General features: G+C 49.3%; 1 protein-coding gene across 1 annotated transcript; it reads left to right on the forward strand.

Moving 5' to 3' along the window:
* Positions 1-856: 856 nt before the first annotated feature.
* On the forward strand, positions 857-10,102 carry LOC147668649 (glutamine amidotransferase-like class 1 domain-containing protein 3, mitochondrial). Its single transcript, XM_086948552.1, has 4 exons — positions 857-1,118; positions 5,758-5,929; positions 6,582-6,783; positions 9,367-10,102. The coding sequence occupies exons 1-4, from the start codon at positions 1,011-1,013 to the stop codon at positions 9,557-9,559; spliced, it is 675 nt and encodes a 224-aa protein (XP_086804678.1). The 5' UTR covers positions 857-1,010; the 3' UTR covers positions 9,560-10,102.
* Positions 10,103-22,763: the final 12,661 nt, after the last annotated feature.

Below are 22,763 nucleotides of genomic sequence, written 5' to 3' on the forward strand. Positions count from 1 at the left end.
CTGGGTCCAAACTGGAATGGCATGGTGAGCAAAGAAACAATGGATTTAGGCCCAGATCTCTGTACTGGGGTGAATGTATGATATTGTTCTGCATTCTGTCCACCAGTTGTTCTTTTTGATATATTATGGTTGAGCAGCTAGCTGGCTGACATGAATATGAAGGAACCTTTGTGGGTTTCCATGAGTCTAGATTCTCCTGAAGAGTCCCTTTCTCTTCTGAGCCCTGCTTAACACGTGTACAGGAGGAGCCCTGTATTCATGACCTCAATGTTTAAGACAAAAAATAATCATGGATTTCTGAACAATGAGAGTAAAAGCATTAAGGTAACATGTTGTTCCGGCTTATAATTCACAAGCTTTACATAAACCTGCATTCCCTAGGAGTGCTTGCTTTTTCCTGAATTAAACCTCAAAAAAACATGTTTATCCATTGTTTTAATTTAATAACGTTATAAGCTGTAACTGGTCAGTGAAATGCTAAATGTACTAAAAATGTGTATGTTTTGCTATTTCTAGCCACGCCCCTGACTCCGCCCACTGATTCAATCTTCGGGTATTCCCGCCCCCTGATTCTCCACCCACAGTTCCCCTACTTTTTTTCCCCACTTCGACCACTGGGCAGAACTGTGTGTGCAGACGAAACTCTTGTGCTGTGTTGCATCCCCCTGCTCCTGTTACAGGCAGAGGGTGAATACCTGCTTCTCGCATTTCCGCAAAGCGTGGGTGACTCAGCAGCCTGGGTGAGGCGTCTGCAGGGGAACCCCCAGGTGGCATAAGAGCTTGCTGATTGCACACAGGGGGTGTGGTTTATGGCACTTCCAGGCAGCACCGCCCCATCACTTCCTCCTCCGCCCTTTCTGTGCCTATAAGAGCCGCGGAGGCGCCTGCAGCAGACACCAGCCCTCGCTCCCCTCACCTGAGCCTGTCCTGCCTCCGGAGCATTACCTGCCGCCATCTGACCTGCGTCCGTCCGTCTGTCTGACTGTGCCTGCTGTGCGCACACCCACACCATGGTGAAGAAGGTGGCCGTCATCCTGGCCGGCTGCGGCGTGTACGACGGCAGCGAAGTCCACGAGGCTTCGGCGGTTCTGGTCCATCTCAGCAGAGCCGGGGCGCAGGTAAGGCTGCGCACTGTGGACATACATGTTACATGCATGTGGGGGTGTTGGTCCACTCTGTACCTGGTCTTGTTCGAGTCCGGGGCAGCTGGAATCTGCCGTCCATCCTTCCTGGCTCTTCCCACTGCCCCCACCTGCCTACGACCAGTTCCTAATGGTACCTTTGCAATCTTTAAGTTGTAAAAATGCAATTGGATAACTTCTATTTACTGTGACCGCGGCTCTCACCTCTCGGAACCGGGGCTGTCCTGTCGGGACCGTAGGGGTCTCAGTCTCTCAGAGCTTGAGGTATCAGATCTGTACCGTCACCATCACTGGGAAGGGTGCAGACAAAGTCCCCTGGCCGTTGACATCACTACAGGGTACCGCACTGTCCCTGCCTTAGGACCGCGCGTCACTTCCGCGAGCTGTGACAGACACGTTCGCGTCACTGCGAGGGATGCTGACAGTTGCCCGGGAATTTTGAAATCACAACTAGCTGCTGTGGTGTCATTACACGAGACTGTGACGTCATTTCCAGGATCTGTGGCATTACAGTTGGGGACTGTGATGCCAGTTGAGGCGCAACTAGAGCCACATTTCGGGGAGGGGGGGTGAAGTGTTGGGGGTGGGGGGCTAAGAAAATTTAGGAAGGGGGGCGGGGGCTGAATCTTTAGGCAATATGCAGAAGGTAGCTGCAGGGGCTCTAAGACGGGGTCGAAACAACCGCAATTAACATGCAAAGGGTCTTTTAAAGACCCGTGGAGTGCTTCGGTGCGAGGAAGCTGTCGGTGTCTCAGCCCGGCTGACACACACGTGTGGGGGGCGCTGAAGCCCTTTGTGTCCAACGGGTGTTGCGCGCCTGGATGTCAGCACCAGGTACCGTGGCATTACGCGCGGACACTGGTATGAGTACCAGAGCCTGTGACATCACGCTTAACAGTGCCCTCACTAGGGAGGGCGGGTCGATGGGAGAGGAGGGGGGGGGGGGTGTGGACCGCACCGGGTGACACCTTCACATGGGGGCCACACCAATCGGCGCACCTGCTTACAAGCATATTTTCCAGCCCCCGCGCTGTGCTCCTCTGACACACGCGCGCCACTGAGTCAGGGGGACAGTCTTGGGGGGGGGTGCTCCTGGGCGACTCACAGAACCCCTACTAGAGGGGCCCAGCCACAACCACAGCCGAGTCAGAGTCTAAGTAAAAGGTTAGTGGGGCGATAGTTGGTGTGCTTTTCAAAGTTCGCGGGCTCGGGCCAAAGGCAGGAACTTTAAAAGGGCAAGGGGTTCGGCTTTTGACATTTCCAAGAATGCTTCCGAAACGGAGATCATGGTGATGTAAATACTAACCACGGGCGGGTCTCGAGATTCTACGCAGCACCCCCCACCCTTCCCCCTCCGTCCTGGGCATTGGTTCCTGCTGGCATTACTGGGAGGCTGGCACAGAGGAGGGCGGCTGCGTGCCCCCTACGCAGGGAGGGAGTGGTGAGCACAAGTGCTCCAAAATGAGTTGCATTCTACAGTCTTTAAGTGGCCATACCCAAGAATTACTTATAGATGTTATACATATAGCATAATGTAAACAAAAAGCATGACTAACGAATATTTTTTGTCACTTACCCTTGTAGTGCTCATGACTTTCTCTTGAATTTAAGGAGCCTGGAGTATTCCTAGCTCACTTGTGAAATTCAGAAGTATGCCATGAGTACTACACAAGTCACAATACTCGGAGCACACTGTTTGTGAGTAGGGCGTACACAGGGTTGCAGAAGCACGCATTTTCACTAGTGGTCAGAAAGGAAATATTATGAGAATAAGAAAAGACATGGGTGATATATTTCCATCTATACATGATCGTATATGTATCTTTAGCTGCCATTGTGCAAATATGGTTCAGCAGCACCTTCAACTTAAAGCCCATTTTTCGATTTGCCAATACCGTTTTGACACCATTGATACATGTGAACAAAATTTCGAAATCTATTAGTCAACTAAGGTCCAGGGTGCAAATCTCGTTCAGTTTCTTTCAGAGGGTAGAAAAGATTATGGGCCTGGAGGGACCAAAATGTATTTATAAAAATGTAAATTACACTCAAAGGTTCTTTTTAAATCCACTACCACAAAATAAATATAAGAGCTTGCTGCTAATAAGCGTACAAGCATTTCCCACAGTCAGTAGGTGCAGGGCCTTGCTGCATGCCACCGCCTAAGAACAATCACTGCTTTAACCGAAGGGTGACCGCCCATTCTGGGATGGACACAGAGTCTGGCCGCAGGCTAATGCCTGTGAAAACCCCTGCTGAGGGCTGGGCACAGGGTTTCCGGCTAACACACTTACCACACAGACGAAGGTCGTGGAAGTGGACCCCATTGAGGCTAGACTTCCGTTGATGCTGTGTCTTTATGTTCTTTTTAGCATGGTGACATTATAAGTTATGGCATGCATTATGTGCGTTACTAAGTAAGTAGTCGGTGGTTAATGCATTTTCAGAATCATTACGTTTTTAACGGTGCTTTATTAAATACACTTAGGAATATATATACACTGAAAATTCAAAGAAACGATTAAAATCTTGTGTTAAAAAGATCAAACATCTATACATATTCACATAACCAATAAGTGAGAGGATGCAGTATCTTGTGGTATTACTTTAAATTACAATCATAGTTTGGTTCCTTTGTTTGTGTTGGGTGGGTGGGACTTCTTGCCCTTCATGTGCCAGTAGTGTCTGGTACCTCTGTGGTACACCTCTGCCCTCCATGTGCAGGTCTTCTGGCCTTGTCCGCAGTTCAAAAGCTGGATATATGTATATCTCCAGTGTGAAAATATGCCTGATTTTTAAAAGAAAATATATTTTCATTCTCCACAAAACAGTGTTTTTAGCAATAACAGTTACTCCTCTACTGGCTAAAAAAGAAATTGTGCTCCCAGCCACCCACATAGTAGAAAACGACCTAATTACATTTTCCCTGGCACCCTGAATGGATCAATCCTTTACCAATTGTAACTAGATCTCCAGGCTAACTTCTGTCCCACAGTCCACTCCTCCCTCCCAATATAATATCCGTCATACTTCCCGTTCTCCATCACTGTATTATGTTTTTGTGGCGGATTTATTCCCGCTTGTTCATGGGACTGAAGTAGTTATAATCATAATCAGTCTTTTCAATGTGCCGGTACTCTCAGGTACTGAGTACACACATTTTATTTTGAGACCTATTGGTTTTGTCAATGCTTGTTCGGTTAAGGTGTCTGCATTACATTTAATATACAGTTACATGTAGGTTAAAGACCACATTTTAGCTATAGAATATTTTGTTCTTTTTAGTTACCTGCCTGGACCCCCTGCCCACACTCGCTGATCTGCCCCATCGTACTCACAATCCCAGTTCCCATACTTTTTTATGCACCTTTCCGCTATGAGTGGTCTTGCGTGGCAGGATGTAGATGCTACACTGGATGTAGAATCAATGGCCATTAGCAAAAATCCTTAGTGGAGGCACCAGAAATAAATTCTTGGTTGCAGGGAGAAGTGTATATTGCTTTCCGTTATTTGCCAACTGTGTCCACTGGCGGACTCGGAGCGGAGGAGGTCCATGTGGTAAGCCGTGAGGGGGTGACACCATGAGTTACCCGCACCGGGTGACACCAACCCTAGTGACACCACTGACGCTTATTACTGTTATTGACGTGCAACGGACTGTGACGTGACCCCATTCCCATGGTCTCCCAGGTCACTCCCAGAAGATCTGATCAGTAAGTGGCAGGGGCTGTGATGTCAGTCTCGGGCACTGCAAGGTCGGCAGTGTAGCATTGCAGCACAATGTTTCCCACCATAAGGACACCCGTCCAGAGGCTGTTGTCCTGAGCCTTTTTATGTGCTTCTGTTTATACAAAGACTGACCACAGGTCCCCGAGGATTCATTCAAAACAGACCTATTGATGGTTTAGACGAATGCCCCTGGATCTGAACAATTTTGTTTCAGATCCAGGGGCGAAGCCACTAATGGTCCATCCGGTGAGGTGCACCAGGGTACAGAGCCTTGAGGGTACAGGGCCCAGATAATTGCTGTATTTTACTACCTCCACAGCGGTGAATGGGCCATTTTCCTGTTTGCACCGGGGTGCATTGCAGTCTTGCTACGCTACTGGTCAGATCAGGGTATGTAGTGATTTTTCTTTAGGTGGGACAAACCACACAATCTAGCATCACCGGTCCGCTTCCCTGTATGGATCAGAATTAAATACATGAAAGGGGTTATGTGACAGATGGTACTTGCCCTGGAGAAGTACCCTTGTGATTCAATGTTCGGGTTGAAACGTCGACAATATCACAGGGCTGTCCTACTAAAATTATTGGGATTATTAAAAACTATATTGGAATTTATGAACTGTTGGGTGGGGGGGTGTTTCTTATTGTACCCATTTGAACACTTCCACTTTTGAGCACTGCTCCATTGCTGATTCTTGCATTTACCAAAATTTCATGTGCATGCACTTGTCACCTTTTTGGGCTAGTGTAAGTCTGAGAACATGCAGTGTAAAGCGCTTGGTCATTAGAACGTTATAGAAAATATAAATGCATAATATGAATTCATATATACAAAGGAGTGTATGGCTACTAATCTTCCTGCTTCACTGTGTGCCCTGTTCCTTAGGAAGAACTTTACGCCCCCAACATTGAACAGATGCACGTGGTGGACCACGTGACCGGGCAGCCCACGGAAGAGAAACGCAACGTGCTGGTGGAGAGCGGACGCATCGCCAGGGGCAACGTCAAAGACCTCTCCTTGCTGAGTGTCAGCGAGCTGGATGCGCTGATTGTGCCAGGTGAGAGGTCAGCCAGTGGATGGCGATAGGTGAAAAGGGATGCTGTTATCCTCCTAGCTGAGGGATCACCAGGGGATGGTGGTATGTGTAAAGAGTTCTCTTGATCCTCATAGATGAGGGGTTGCCAGGGAGATGTCAGTATGTGTAAAGTGAGCTCTTGATCCTGATAGGGGTCTTCCAGGGAACTGTGGTCTGTGTGCATAAAGGGCAGGGCAAATGGTGAGTGGAGAAACTGTCTGGTGTGGGGCATCTGTGATTTTAGCAGTCTGTGAAAGCCCAGGTCAATCAATCAGGGATTTGTTGAGTGTGCGACTCACCCTTGAGGGTCTCAAGGCACTGAGGAGGGCAGGGGTTTGCAACTCAATTAGCCGAAGAGCCAGGTCTTTAAGGCCTTCCTGAAGGTGTTCAGGGAGGGTGAAAGGTCACCTTTGATGGTGGGAGCATTTTTTGAAGGCCATCTGTGATGCTGCCGCAGGATGATTGGATTAGATTCTGCAAGGGGGGGGGTCCAGGGACCTGGGGGTCTTCATCTCACAGTCAGTCTCCTACTCGCCCTGGAGCTCTCTCTGATGTTAAGTGTTGACGTACTTCCTGTTTCCTCCCTCCATCTGTCCAACCCTTCAGATCACTCTAACAGGGCTTGTGTTTGCAGGTGGCTTCGGGGTGGCGAAGAACCTGTGCTCCTGGGCCGTGAACGGGAAGGACTGCACTGTCAACCAAGCGGTGGAGGACACCATCAGGGCCTTCCACGCCGCCAAGAAACCCATCGGCCTCTGCTGCATCTCCCCGGTGTTGGCGGCAAAGATCCTGCCCGGCTGTGAGGTCACTGTGGGCCAGGACGCAGAGTGTGACGAGTGAGTGATAGTCATGAGCCTAGAATGACATAGCAGGTGTGGGGGCCCCAGAGTGACCTCTGGAGGTCCATGACAAGGGCTCGGTGCTTACAGCTCATCCCAGGGATGTCCATTAGGGGCCTCCAGGGGTGACAGTCTATACCTTGCTTCTCTTTGGTGTCCCGGGCACTGCCATGGCTGCCCCGTTTGTCAGGGTCCATAAAGGCCGCGGCAGGAAAGAAGGTAACCAGGGCTTTAAGCACCAGATTAACCTCTTGTAGGTTACACACTTTAACTAATCTCAAGGCCCCCTGGTGTAATTAAGGTGTTGAGGGGTGGGAGGTAGGGCAAAGGGTCAATCATGTGATGTCATCACAGGTCAAGGGGTATGGGGTGGCACACCTGTCTAGCTGATGTTAGTGACTGTATTACCCATTCAGCCAATAGTGTAAGAATACAATTTTTGGGCCTGTAAGTCATTTTGCTCACCCTGAAACTGGTCCGATTGGGTCGTTTAATAGAATGTGATGGACACTGCCTTGGTGGATGTTGTACATTCTCTATATCAAGCAATCTATACATTATATGGCTATTGGCAGTCACAGAACACTTCCACGGAAAGAACAAAGTTCCTTTACAGAGCTCCTTCTGATATCCTTATGACGTACACATCGGGTTGTTATTTCTTATAATACATGGTCATGCAACCATCCTTCCCTACTGTCTTTCAAACACTAACACATCACTTTGAAGTGGGTGGTGATGACAGTAGGGGCTTGTTGAGGAGAGGCCTGCATCACTCTTGCACCACATAAGGCTCTCCATTTGATTGATGAAGCCACACTGCATGGCTTTGAGTGGCTTCATAAATCTTGAGTACGCGTATGTAGTGCAAATCGATGTGTCGCCTTACTCTGTGCCCGGAAGGCGTTCTATGGGCTTTGCAGTGGGTTTTCCTATACAACACCCATGGATTTTGTCGTATGGCAGCGCAACAACGTGCCTTACTGTGCTGCCCTACACAAAAATCCCATAAACGAAGGCCATAGTTTTGATCGTTATTGGCTTGATATTCCACCTGATTATAACTGTGGAAAAATGGGGAATAATGTGCATACAATGGTTTTGCCGCTTCTTATGTGCTAGTTACTGCTCTCACTGCACACAGTTGTTATGTTATCGGTATTTGTTATGCGCACAGCTGCTCCAGCGAAGGAGCGTCCTGGCGCAATGGCAAGGTAGGACATAGCATAACAGGAAACAGAACAGAGAAAACAGCGCAAAAGAATGACTAAAACAAGAATGTATTAATAGCTTTCCGAAAAAGCAGAAGATCCTCCAGCAGGCGAATTTCAAACGGGAGGGAATTCCACATGGTTGCAGCTTTAACACCAAAGGAGCGTCCACCCGAACGACAGAGCCTATATCTAGGGACCACGGCGAGAGCCTGGCCCTGGGAACGCAGAGCGCGTGTAGGAACATAAAAGACAGGAAGCTAGACATAATCTGGGGACCTATTCCCTTCAAAATTTTAAAGGTCAAACAAAGGACCTTAAAGTGGATTCGCTTCCTCACTGGAAGCCAATGCAAGGAGCGAATGACATTTGAGACAGGACAAAATCTGGGCAGGCTGACTATCGCTCTAGCCGCAGCATTTTGTACCCGTTGTAAGCGGGTAATTTCTGCCAGATTGGCCCCCGCCAGGAGGGAGCTGGCGTAATCCAGGCGAGAGATGACATTGGCCTGAATCTCCAGCTGCCTGGTTGGGGCATCGAAGAATTTAAGGACGGGTCTTAAGCCCCGAAGGAGGCCAAAACAGCAGGCTGCTGTTTTCTTGGTATGGCCAACGAAAGTAAGACCAGCATCCAACCAGACTCCCAGGTTTTTTAGTTCTGACACCGGAGTCGGTCCCAACTCTGACGGCCACCATTGGTCACCCCAAAGTTCCACTCTCTTACCGACCATCATAATCTCTGTCTTGGTGGCATTAAGCTGGAGACAGTTTGCCGTCAACCAGCTTGCCACCGCCTTCAGTCCATTCTGAAACCTGGGGGCATCTTGTTCCGCATCCCCGCTGAGCGTAACCGCCAGCTGAGTGTCGTCTGCATATGAGACCAAAGTCAGGCACCACTGCCAGCAGTTTCCTCCAGTTGGGACCAGCGGCCTCTTAATGACTGGCCCGGAGCAGAGGGGAGCTCTGTTTCTCTGCACCTCCACAGCCGGTAACGCATGCATTTTGAGCTGTAGCCAGCACGGCTTGGAAACAGTCAGCAGTGGTTGCCTCTCTGTTTCCAGGCTCGGCTGCCTGCAGTTCATGCCATAATTCTGGAAAAATTGAAAGTTAAATGTATGCACTTTAGACAGTCGAATCTCATAAAACCAATGCACCACTGGGACCTTTGCACGTGCACGCTTTCATGATAGGGCCACATTTGGTAACTGCCTGCACAAGACAGATATGACCCATTTCCCGCCTCCTCCGGTGTTGTAACCTTTATTTCTGGGTGTGTCTAACTGCTGTAATATCTGATTATATTCATTGATGTGTCTGCACAACCTGTACCTCTCCAGGCAGTATTCAGTGACGTCTCTTCTCATCCTCAGGTGGCCCTTTGCCCAGACCGCGCAAGGCATCAAGAGCATGGGCTGCAAGCACGTGAACAAAGACGTGCACGAGGTGCACGTGGACGCCAAGAACAAGCTGGTGACGACCAGCGCCTTCATGTGTAAGGCCCCCATCCATCAGGTCTTCGACGGCGTTGGTGAGATGGTGAAGGAAGTGCTGAAGCTCGCGTGAGCGGAGTGAGGATGACGTGCAACATTTGTACGGTACCACATCCAATGGAGAGACCCCCCCCCCTACTCCGCTGTACCACCACCAGACCCACTGCAGAAACCAGTTACCCCTGCTCCCAAATTCAACACAGGAAAAACTCCCATGTACCACCAAACCAACCGACCAACAGCGGGACCCCGGTCAGCTCTGCTACCACACCCAACATGGCGTCTCTCAAGTCCCACTGAATCGTGAACTATCAAACACTTCAACAGAGACTGATATTTCAGGGCCACACCCAATATGGAGACCAGAGTGCATTTTACGACTACACCCAATATGAAGACCAGGAGAGTCCCTTCTACTGCCACACATACACTACGGAGACCAGGGCCGCCTCCACAGCAGCACACAATATGGAGGACAGAGTTCCCTCTCCTGCCACACCCAGTGCACACTACTACAGCGCACTAATCCAGGGGTGTAGTCCAAGGCACTGCTGAATCCTGCACTGATGTATTTTTGTATTGAATAAAATTAATGTATTTACATTTATACTCATAAGCATGTGTTTTTATCTTGTTTTTATGGTGTGGCTTGGCAGTGCAGCTGTAACCAGACAGTTATGTGAGAACCACCAGGAGAGTGGCTTTGGCTCCGCCCATATGTTGGGAGCCAGGAGTACATGTTTGGAATGGGCAGAGGTTGTGGGCTTCCACAAAGAAAGTGCTTGCCTTCCCCACAGCTGTGATTATTTTATTTATAGAGCTGCCCGAGCTTCAAATTTCAGGGACACACAATTGTAATGCTATGAAACAGTCTTTTGATAACTAGATCATTCATGGTTCTTCTCTGGCAGCAGTACAGATGGAAGGAGTGCAGTCATTATCGTTCATGGGTTTTTAGGTCTGGCTTGACATTGCCAAACCTATTGGCATGGCCAATGCCTGTTATAACTAAAACCACTCCAAAGTACTGTCGCCTCTACCACCGCAACCAATACAACTACTCCCTAGCATCTACATAACTGGTGTCCTCTTCCCATGGACACTTATAATAAATGTCATTTGTCCTCTTGTTGCCTTTCCAAGGTCCCTGCCATCTTCTTTCCTCAATCCGTCCACCCCATTCCTTCCCTCTTATTCTGTCCATACATTTCTTCCGGGTAGGCAAAAGGTTGGAAGCCTGCAGGGCCATTAACGCTAATAAAGGCCTGGTTGGCTTGTTATTCAATAGGGCTTATTTCCCAGGTGGGCTGGAGTTGTTCTGAAGGTTCAGGGCCACTGCTGATGAATCTGTCTCTTTCCCCAGGTCCCCGAGTTTAACTGCAGCAGGCACGGGGGGCTTCGAGAGAGGGATGGGGAGAGGACAAGAGATCAGAGAGAGAAGAGAGGGTGGTGAGAAGGAGAGAAAGGATAGATGAAAAGAGAGAGTGAAGGTATGAGGGCAGCGGGTCTGGTTTGAGCCTTCTTTACCAGGGCTCCTCTTGGATCCCTAGTCCGGCCCTGACGTCTGTCTCCAAAGCAGGTTCTGCGTCAGATTAGGAGGATTTGACTAGTAAAGCTAATTCTATGCATTGCATTGAGTACTAGCAGGTTTACTGCGCACAAATAACATAAAAGGACAAAATATTCAAGTATAAAATGAAAATAAAACCATATAATCAGACTTATTGAATTTTATTTTTGTTTTGTTTAAAAAAAAAAACCTCTCGAGGCCAACTAAACAATCTCATTCTAATATAACACTTATATTCAAACCGCAATAACACTGATCAGAACAATATTCTATGAATCAGTTAAAATAATCCACTGTATAAAGTATGAACTATTATAGGTCATATTTTAATTTGTTTAAAAATAGTCATAAAACCATGAAAATATGTGTACATCATACAACAGCCTGGTCTTGTGGGAGGGGCAGGTATACATTTCAGAGCTTCCTGTGGGCTGCAAACACCAGTTTATTTCAGGAACATACTTTGTAAGAACAGATGGTGGAACTGATTACATTACGTTTGATAAATCCTGGAGATGAGATCTACAGTACAGGCAATTCTGGCCACCAATATTGTACCCATATCATTTTCTAAAACTAATTCAAAGCAGAGATATCGCAGAAACTGTAGAAGAATTTGCACATGGAGTTACCTCTCAACATTATCAAGTAATGTTGCATTTGATTAGGCACTGCACAATCCACCACTACACGCAGGCTATTTATAGGTGGACAGTGACTTATTTTGAGAGACAATCTTGGGTGTTGCCCCCAATTTTAAAGGTGTTTTTACCTTATTAGTATTCATTGAATTTAAATTCTTAATATCTACATTTAGAATTTTCAACAGAACGTCAATATTTTGGCTGAATAAGAATACCAATTATATTTTAATAGTTCTTAATTTGTGTGTGAGGTATCCTGCTTTATGTGATAGCCTGAGGAATTTAAGCCCAAAAGGTTTGCCCATAAGAACTTGTGAGTCCAAATTCAAACCTCATTGTTTGATGGAAAGTCTACCTCTGAAAGAAATTTGGGATCTCTGGATCTTTCTCTCAGTCCTATTTAGAAAGGATAGTTGTGGTGCAGATACACATCCTAAGATAACCTTCTATTCTATGTAAGAATACAGAAGGTACTTCAGTTGTATTAACATTTAGAGTCTTGGAAAGGTTTCTCTCCAAGTTCATTGGTAGAGGGTCCTCAAACCAGCTGCATGGAAGACCCCTCTACCTCCCACATTTCTCACATGAGAGGTTCTCTGCAAAGACCATCCCTTAGTAGGTATCGCATTTTACTCGTCTGTGGGACTCAGACTGGACCTGCGCTTAATATTTTTTATGGTGCAGCGCAAACTCCATAGGTTTGGTCTTTGTACTATTTATTTTCAGGAAATGATTAGTAGAATAATAAAATAACACTTCTAGACTTTTCTATAGACTAATTAGGAAATTATCGTAAACCATACACAAATACTACATATATCAAATTAAAGAAAAAAGCAGCACCTGCATCCAAGAGAGACCACAATTCCACAGCCTAAACACTTAGCGTTACCATATTTGAAAAGACAGTACTGCATTTAGTATTTCCTGGATTATGCAATGCACCGATCTCTGCCTGCGGCATAGCAACTCTGAATGTATGTAAGCACTTCGGAAAGCGATAAACATGGGCAGCGGATCCAGGAGACATTTGTGCAAGTCTTTCTGATTACATTATAAGACGGATAGAGTAAATATAGGTTGCTCCAGGTATCAGTAGATGACAGATGGTGTAACTCTAGTATGCTCCAGGCAAACCCCAGCACAAGTCTTAGTGATAAGAAGGGTGTTTATAAAGCTGAGATGCTCCGTGTATCTCTAGTCCTAGAGTTGGTGAGTATGGTACGAGACAGAGCCTGAAGCTGAGATGCTCCGTGTATCTCTAGTCCTAGAGTTGGTGAGTATGGTACGAGACAGAGAGTCTGAAGCTGAGATGCTCCATGTATCTCCAGTCCTAGAGTTGGTGAGTATGGTACGAGACAGAGAGTCTGAAGCTGAGATGCTTCAGGCATCATTGGAAGAGGAATGGGGTAAATCTGAAATGTTCCAGACATCAGCATAAGACAGATGGTGTAAGTTTGAGGTGCTCCAAGTATTGGGAGAAGGACGGTGTAAATCTGAGATGCTGCACGCGGAATGAAAAGAGAACGGAGGTCTATAAAGATTCTTCCAGAGCCAATCTAACAGACTGATTTAGACTCCAAATTTGAGGGTTATTATGAAGGCAATAGAGGGGGAGAGAAATCCCTCTATTCAAATAAAGGTGCCTCACACACAATTTGTGGCATGCTTCACCACTGGGTCTTATCTCACCCCAGTGATGGCAATCCAGGGTGGGCTAACATTCTCTTGTTTATTTACTTGGGGAAATTGAATAGAAATTTAAATTTGTCTGTGAGATTAATCTCCTGAAAGGATACAAATTTGTGGCGGATGCAGCGTGCTGCAAATTCTCCAGCATCCTTCAGTCATCGACATGTTTCAGCTAACCTTTTAAGCCTTAGTAGGTTAGTGGCCTCAGGATGTTAGTTCCCTACTACTCACTGCCTATTTGCAGGATTTATTTTGTATTCATATTTCTACGGATGACAGTTTGTTGGGAGATGCACACATTCATATGGCTGAGATACCCGCCACACCCTCTCAACACAATCCCCAAAAATGGGAATACGGAAACATTTCTGAACTTTTGGAAGGCGGGAGGGAGTTACCCTCCCGGCCGTATTTATTAAAATATGAAACAAAATTAAAACATTAAAATAACAGTTTCATATCATGTACAATTTCATTTCCACATTACGATGTTTTGGCTGACCTTAACACATTTCTAATACAAAGGTTCTCCTAGCCGATACTAACATCCTACAAATGCATTTTCAAATTGAAATTGTACATCCTAACGTTAAGGGCCAACGGCAAGGTCGTAACCGGTGTCAGATCCCTAAACCAGAACTCCCCCCTCACATGTGAGGGGCGGCCGCACAGAGGACTGCACCTCATGTGCACATACCAATTTCCCTTTTATTGACGGGGGCCCCAATTAACTCGACGCCATCTTAGTGGTCGTCCGAGGACTCGTGTGAGGTGTCTCGAAGGTAGCGTAGACCCCCCTCCCCACCCCACACAACTTACCACATCTGCCGTCGCAGATGTCCTGGCCCCGGGAAATTCCCAGGAGGGGCCCGTAGCCCCTCCTATCCAGGGAGGGGCCTTGACCGCCTTCCCTTTCGGCGTCCCATCCTTAGAAGGGACCGCCTCCCCGTTGAGGGGCCAATGGCCACCTCCCCCCGGGCGCTCCCATCCGTAATGGGTGACGCCCCCCCCTAGGGATCTTCCAATTACTGCTCATCGATCATGACCTTACCGCCCGACCAAATAATAAATACGACAAACTAAACTAGAGAGACTAATTACTAAAGAGGAAAAGACAAAAGATATTCAAAGTATAAAACTGTCCAAACATCACTGATCAACTCTGGTGAAAATACTTTTATTCGATAAAACATACTGTAAAGAATTATCCACTTTATTGCATACTGAATCACAACTTTATTCAGAACAACCTGTAAGAAAAGAGAATTACCACGTCAAACAACTTTATTTCAAAAACAACTTGCTGTCCTCAGGGGCTGGTGGGTGGGTCAAAATTGGCTCTTCGTTCCGTCTCGAGCTCACGTGCAGCGGGGAGGTGCAGCTTCAGAGCACAGGAACAAGAGGATGCTTCCTTGGCTTGTCGCTCCTTTTATCCTTCTGGCGGGCGTAAACCCGCCTCCGCCCGCCTCCGGGGGCGTGGCTGGCGGCTTCAGTGTCTAGGACAACCCACTCTCGGGCGGAAAAAAGCGCGCCCCGGCTACGCCGCTTTGGGCATACCAGCCGAGACTCGCCTCCCGCCCAAGATGGCTTCCCGGGGGGATCGGGGTACTCCACCATACGTTCAGGGGGACCGAGTGGTCGCCCCTTTCCATATGGCTGAGATACCCGCCACCCCCTCTCAACAAAATCCCCAAAAATGGGAATACGGAAACATTTCTGAACTTTTGGAAGGCAGGAGGGAGTTACCCCCCCGGCCGTATTTATTAAAATATGAAACAAAATTAAAACATTAAAATAACAGTTTCATATCATGTACAATTTCATTTCCACATTACGATGTTTTGGCTGACCTTAACACATTTCTAATACAAAGGTTCTCCTAGCCGATACTAACATCCTACAAATGCATTTTCAAATTGAAATTGTACATCCTAACGTTAAGGGCCAACGGCAAGGTCGTAACCGGTGTCAGATCCCTAAACCAGAACTCCCCCCTCACATGTGAGGGGCGGCCGCACAGAGGACTGCACCTCATGTGCACATACCAATTTCCCTTTTCTTGACGGGGGCCCCAATTAACTCGACGCCATCTTAGTGGTCGTCCGAGGACTCGTGTGAGGTGTCTAGAAGGTAGCGTCAAGTCAGAGAATTTATATAGCGCACTACATACCCAGAGGGTCTCAAGGCGCTTAGAAAGGGGAGGAGGATTACTTGTCAAATATCCACGTTTTAAGTTGCTTTCTGAATGCTAGGTGGTTCTGGGTGAGGTGAAGGTAAGCGGGGAGTGAGTTCCATGTTTTAGCAGCCAGGTATGAGAAGGATCTGCCTCCCATGGTGGTCTTGTTGATGCGAGGTACAGTGGCGAGGGCTTGGCTGGAAGAACGTAGTTGGCGGGAGGGGGTGTAAAAGGACAGTCGTGAGTTGAGGCATTCTGGTCCGATGTCGTAGAGTGATTTGTGTGCGTGGGTTAGCAGTCGGAAAGTGATCCTCTTATTGACGGGTAGCCAGTGGAGGTCTTTAAGGTGACCAGAGATGTGTTCGTTGCGTGGGATGTCTAATATGATCCTGGCTGAGGCGTTTTGGATTCGTTGGAGTTTCTTCTGGAGTTTAGCGGTAGTGCCTGCGTAGAGGGTGTTTCCATAGTCCAGTCGGTTCGTGACCAGAGCATGGGTGACTGTTTTCCTGGTTTCGTTGGGGATCCAGCGAAAAGTTTTTCTGAGCATGCGAAGAATGTTGAAGCAGGAAGAGGATACGGCGCTGACTTGTCTGTTCATTGAGAGTGAAGAATCCAGGATGACGCCTAGGTTCCGTGCGTGGTCTGTCGGGATGGGTGCTTTTCCGAGGGCTTCCGGCCACCAGGAGTCGTCCCATGCAGAGGGGGATGTACCTAAGATGAGGACTTCTGTTTTGTCTGAGTTTAGTTTCAGACGGCTTTGTTTCATCCATTTGGCAACTTCTTTCATTCCTTCGTGTAGGTTAGTTTTGGCGGTGCTGGGGTCATTGGTGAGAGAAAGGATTAGTTGAGTGTCATCCGCGTAAGAGATGATGTTGAGGTTGTGTTGGCGGGCGATGGCCGCGAGGGGGCTCATGTATACGTTGAAGAGGGTGGGGCTGAGTGAGGATCCTTGTGGTACGCCACAGATGACTTCAGTGGCCTCGGACTTGAATGGTGGGAGGCGGACTCTCTGGGTTCTTCCGGTGAGGAACGAGGTGATCCATTCAAGTGCTTTTCCTTGGATTCCGATGTTATTGAGGTGTTGTAAAAGGGTGCTGTGGCAGACTGTGTCGAAGGCTGCAGAGAGGTCGAGGAGGATGAGGGCGACTGTGTCTCCGTTGTCCAGTAGTGTTCGAATGTCGTCTGTTGCTGCGATGAGGGCGGTCTCAGTGCTGTGTTTTGCTCGGAAGCCAGATTGTGATGAGTCGAGGGATTTGTTGGCTTCGAGGAAGGCGGCGAGCTGGTTGTTGACAGCTTTCTCGATGACTTTGGCCGGGAATGGAAGGAGCGAGATGGGGCGGTAATTTTTGAGTTCGGTGGGGTCTGCTGTGGGTTTTTTCAGAAGGGCGGTGAGTTCAGCGTGTTTCCAGTCTTCCGGGAAGGTGGCAGAGTTGAAGGAGCAGTTGATGATGTCTCGGAGGTGCGGTGCTATGACGGAGTCTGCTTTGTTGAAGATGTGGTGAGGACATGGGTCTGTGGGGGATCCTGAGTGGATGGAATTCATCAGGCGGATTGTGTCCTCAGTGGAGATTGGGTTCCAGTCGTTAAGGGTGTTCACGGGGGGAGAATGTTCAGCAAATGGTAGGGTGGGTTGGTTTCCGGGTTGGTTGTCGAAGCTGTTGTGGATGTCTGCAATCTTGTTGTGGAAGAATGAGGCTAGGGAGTCGCAGAGGGCTTGAGAGGGGGTGATGTCGTTGGAGTTGGCCGAAGGATTGGAAAATTCCTTGACGATGTTGAAAAGTTCCTTGCTGTTGTGGGCGTTGTTGTCAAGTCGATCCTTGAATGCTGTTTTCTTGGCCTTTCGGATTAGTTGGTGGTGAGTGCGGGTGGCGTTTTTGAAGGCGTCCTTGGTGCTAGTGGTTGGGTCTTTTTTCCAGGCCTTTTCAAGGGAGCGGCAGAGTTTCTTGGACTTCTTAAGATCATCGTTGAACCATGAGGCCTTTTTGCTGCCAGGTTTGCGTTGACGTTTCTTCAGTGGTGCTAAGGTGTCGGCGGTGTTGGATAACCATAGGGTGAGGTTGGCGGCGGCTTCGTTTGCGAAGAAGAGTGGGTTGGGGTGTTTAGAAGGAGCGATGCGGAGATCTGGTCCGTGGTGATTTTGTTCCAGTTTCTTTGCAGAGTTGGTTGGAGGTGGTTTGTGGGTTTTGGTTTGTTGTAGGTGAAGTGAACGCAGCTGTGGTCAGTCCAGAGGAGATCCGTAGTGTGGCTGAAGGAGACATGATTGCTGGAGGTGAAGATGGGGTCGAGTGTGTGACCTGCGATGTGGGTGGGGGAAGTGACTAGTTGTTTGAGTCCTAGGTTGGCGAGGTTGTCTAAGAGGGTGGTGGTGTTGCGGTCGTTGATCTTTTCCAGGTGAAAGTTGAGGTCTCCCAGAAGGATGTAGTCTTTGGAGGGGAGCGCGTGTGGGGTGATGAAGTCCGTGATGTCTTCACTGAATTTTGCGCGGGGTTCCTGGTGGTCTGTAGAGGAGGGTGCCTCTGAGTGTGGTCTTGGGGTCGATGTGGATCTGGAAGTGAAGGTGTTCGGAGTTCACGAGGTTGGCGTCAGAGCTGGTTGAGAAGCGGATTGATTTCTTATGGACGATAGCGATTCCTCCTCCTGTGTGGTCGGTGCGGTCCTTGCGTGTGATCTTATAGTCTTCAGGGATGGCAATGGTGATGTCTGGGGCGGAGGTAGCGTTCATCCAAGTTTCTGTTAGGAAGGCGACGTCTGGAGAGATGGTGTCTAGTAGATTCCATAAGTCAATGGCGTGTCTGTGGACCGATCGGGTGTTGAGAAGGATGCATTGTAGGTGGTTGGGGTCGGGAATCTGTGTTGTGGTCGTAGCGGAGATGTTGTCGGTGCCGCTGAATTTGCAGGAGTAGCATGAGAAAGGTCCATGGGTGTGACCAGGGGCGGCTTGGACGCAGTTGGGGGCGCGACCGGGGTTAAGGGCTAGGAGGGTGGCGGCATCGTAGGTAATGCGGGGGGGCTGGGAGGGACGGGGACCAGGGGGTCTGGCGCTGGGCGCGGGCCAAGCGCGGACGGGCGTAGACGGGCTTACCTTTGGCGCACCTTTGGCGCGGATTGGGCGCGAACGCTGCGCGTGGACGCTGCACGCGGGAACTACTGTCATATATGGATAGTGGGAGGGGGAGGGGCGAGGGAGGATCCTATGGGAGGCGGTTGCGTGGTGGAGGGGGCGGTCTCAGGGCAACAACAACAACAGAGCAAATGGCGGCGGCAATAACACGCAAGCAGACCCACTTGCAGGAGGCTTGGAGCGTATTTCAATAAAACACTATGTAAACAGTGAGCAAAGCAGCTTTCATGCACAGCGTTACAAAAAACTAGCGTCTTAGCAGATATAATTGCGCACAACCCTGCAGGCACGTTCGAGCGCTAAGCGTGGGCAGCAGCGCTATGTGGACTGGGATTCAAAGTGAGGAGAGCAGCGTTAGCAAGGCTTAGCAGTACAATCAAAACGATACCAGGCAGCACAGGGTAGGAGTCAGCGAGGGCAGGAGGGAGCGACCGTGCTCCCCACCCCACACAACTTACCACATCTGCTGTCGCAGATGTCCTGGCCCCCGGGAAATTCCCAGGAGGGGCCCGTAGCCCCTCCTATCCAGGGAGGGGCCTTGACCGCCTTCCCTTTCCTTTCGGCGTCCCATCCTTAGAAGGGACCGCCTCCCCGTTGAGGGGCCAATGGCCACCTCCCCCCGGGCGCTCCCATCCGTAATGGGTGACGCCCCCCCCTAGGGATCTTCCAATTACTGCTCACCGATCATGACCTTACCGCCACAGGCCGGATAGTTGACCGGCTATCCGGACTCCCCACAAAAAACTCCTACCTAAAGGTCATGCTGTAAACTCTTTAACCAAGCTACGAAGTCTCCTATGAGTAAAGAATTACCCACCCGGGACAAATGGACCCCATCTTCTAGATACATATGGTCCCCCCTAATACACCCATGAGGAATCAAATGCAATGTGCTTGTACGGAACAATCTACCAAGCTTGTTATTTTCTTTCTTCACTGAATGATTTATAGCAGACACTGAATTAGCCCCCCGCCACACCTTTCGTGGAATCATATGGGACCATGCAATCGTACACCCTGGAACTCTCCTCGCCAACCAACTTACTGTGGATAGCATCGCCTCGAGAAGTAGTCGTCTACCAGTGGTCACCAAATCATTGCCCCCAAGATGCACTATGATTATAGATGGCGGTGACCTTGTCCGCCCTAACAAACCCTCGAAAAAAGGTTGAAACTGGTCAATACAGAGCCCGCCCCTTCCGTAGAAGGTCACCCTGTACCCGTATTCCCCAGCCATGTGAATCATGTCACCTGCTTTGAATACGTCCGCGGCACGCCCCACGTATGAGTGGCCCACGACCCACACCACTTTCTCCTCAGCCGGTGATCTTTGACCGCTGGTTCCCAGGTGTCGGGTCGACTGCACAGTCCGCCCCGCCTCGTAAGCTTGCGAAACTGTAAACCAAACAAAAACAAGAAGCGTGAGTACATGATATCAGCTTCACAACATGTGCAACCGCACATACCTTTTGTAACAATTCGAGGACCAACGCCCCAACTGTTTCACCTTTTCCACACTCAGACCCCTGGCTGTAGCCTCTGTAGCAGCCCCTATCCGGAAGGAATGGGTCCCAAACTCGCCGGGGTTCAAGCCCGCGGCCGAAATTGCCATTGCAAGCACCCGCTGGAACTGAAACCTCGTCAGTGGGGTGGCATCGGCGTGTCTCAACAAGGTCCCCCCCCATGATGCCGCCCTCTGCGCCAAATATTCCTCAACGCATACGACGGGGCATATGGGAGATCCGGGAATCCGATAGACTACTACGCTGTCCCCGATCGCACCCTGGTCGGTCTTGGACCTGGCAAACGAGACAATCATCGTCTCCCCCTTAACTTGGATGTGCTCTCGGCACAGTCCCCCCCCCCCGTATCCTGCTTGTTCCTTGCCACCAGTTCGCTTACCCGCATAGCCCCATGGAATGCTAATGCAAAAGCGGCCCGGAATAACACTGTTTCCGACTGGGATGAACATGTCGCAGGGAGTACGGACAGTAACAGGGCCAACCTTTCCAGACCTATCGGGTGCCTTTAATCTACTCTGCGACCCTCTAGGCGTTGCCACCCACGCAGCGGGTCCTGGATACCATGAGCCCGTGCCATGAAGGAAATGGCGGCCCGATGCCTCTGGGCCGTGGCCACCGATTTGCCTGCCTGATGTAGTGACAGCAAAAACTTTACGACAAACTCTTCCTGGCCCCAAAGCTCCCCCCTAGCAGAACCCAAAAAGGACCAATAGGAACGCAATGCCCCTTCATATGCCTTCCTTGTCCTTGGTGCTAAACTCTCTCCCACGAGGTTTTGTAGTTCGGGGCACCGAGAGACCAGAGAGCTTCGGGAAATGGTGCCGCCACCGGGTCCGCTGTGGGCAGAAAACCCCAGAAGGCCTGCATACGGAAACGAGAAAGCGCATCAGCAGCCTGATTCAGCACCCCTGGCACATGTCTCGCCCTGAAGAGCACGTTCAATTGCATACATAGTAAAACAATTTCCTTGAGCAATCTCAGAATCCATTTGCATCGTGCTGCCTGACTATTGATACTCGACCACGGTCATGTTATCAGACCAGAACACCACAGAGTGATCCCGAAAACCCTCCGGCCATGTTTTCAAGGCCACCAAAATAGGGAACAGTTCGAGAAAAGCAATGTTACTCGTAAGCCCACACTCGTGCCACCATGACGGCCATGTTTGAGCCGACCAGTGATTACCAAATATGGCGCCAAAGCCTATACTCCCCGCCGAATCTGTCCACAGCCCCAACTCCTCGGAGGACACCGCCGGCTTGTTCCAGACAACCCGACCATTGAAATCCGCCAGGAATGCCAACCAAATACGCATGTCCTGGCGAATCTCTGCCAAGAGCCTCGTGCGGTGGTGTCCCTCTTTAAGACCGACCATGGCTTGTGCAATCGAGCGGGAAAAAGGGCGGGCCATTGGCATTACTCTAAGGGCAAAATTCAACTGACCCACAGTCTGCTGCAATTGATGCAAATTCACCTTAGTCTCGCTAATACATGTTTCAAGCGAGGCCCTGAATTTCCTCACCTTTTCTTCGGGCAACCGGAAGCAACCCTCTTCGGAATCGAGCTCTATTCCAAGAAACTCGAGCGAAGTTGATGGCCCCACAGTCTTACCTGGCGCCAATGGCACACCAAACTGATTCATCAGATCACAAAATTTTTTTAAAGCCTGTGCACATTCTGGGTCCCCGGCTGCCCCAAGGAACAGAAAATCGTCAAGATAATGCATAACATGCTGAAACCCCGTCATTCTTGTGAATACCCATTGCAGAAAACAACTGAATTTCTCGAAATAAGCACAAGATATGGAGCATCCCATTGGCATACATTTATCCATGTAATAGCGCCCCTGAAACATAAAACCAAGGAGACGCTGGTCGTCTGGGTGTACCGGGAGCAACCGGAACGCTGACTCGATGTCTGATTTGGCCATCAGCGCTACGGGCCCCAGGCGATTCAACATGGCGACGGCATCATCAAAAGATGCGTACCGCACCGAACATACCTCCGGGTCTATCGCATCGTTCACCGAAAGACCCCTCGGAGCTGACAAGTTATGTATCAATCTAAACTCACCCGGGTCCTTCTTGGGGACCACTCCCAGGGGTGAACAAACAAAATTAGCAACTGGTGGCATGTCGAAAGGTCCAGCAACCCGACCCCGGGTCACCTCCTTCCCAATCTTCGCCTGTACCACCGCCGTGTTCTGCAGGACCGACAGTTGGTTCCTACAATATGCTTTACCCTGAAAATTCCCCACTGGGATGCGGAAACCATACGAAAAACCGTCTCGCAACACCCCAGCGGAAACATGATCCGGGTATTCATTGAGCCAAGGAATCATTGCCATGGTATCAACCGGGGTAGGTAAAGGCGCCCCTCGGACTATTTCAGACCTGTTTGGCGCTTCCCCTACTTCCGTTATCACCCGTTTTGGCTCTGCACATGGTCTCAGGATGCGAGGACTGTCCACACCCCCCACAGTCGTGCCTAAACTTGCATGACCCCTGGGGCCTTGTACACTTTCCCCTGTTAAAATTCCAGCAAATCCCTT

The sequence above is a fragment of the Lissotriton vulgaris genome, unplaced genomic scaffold, assembly GCF_964263255.1.
Source record: "Lissotriton vulgaris unplaced genomic scaffold, aLisVul1.2 SCAFFOLD_2046, whole genome shotgun sequence".
Classification (NCBI taxonomy): domain Eukaryota; kingdom Metazoa; phylum Chordata; class Amphibia; order Caudata; family Salamandridae; genus Lissotriton; species Lissotriton vulgaris.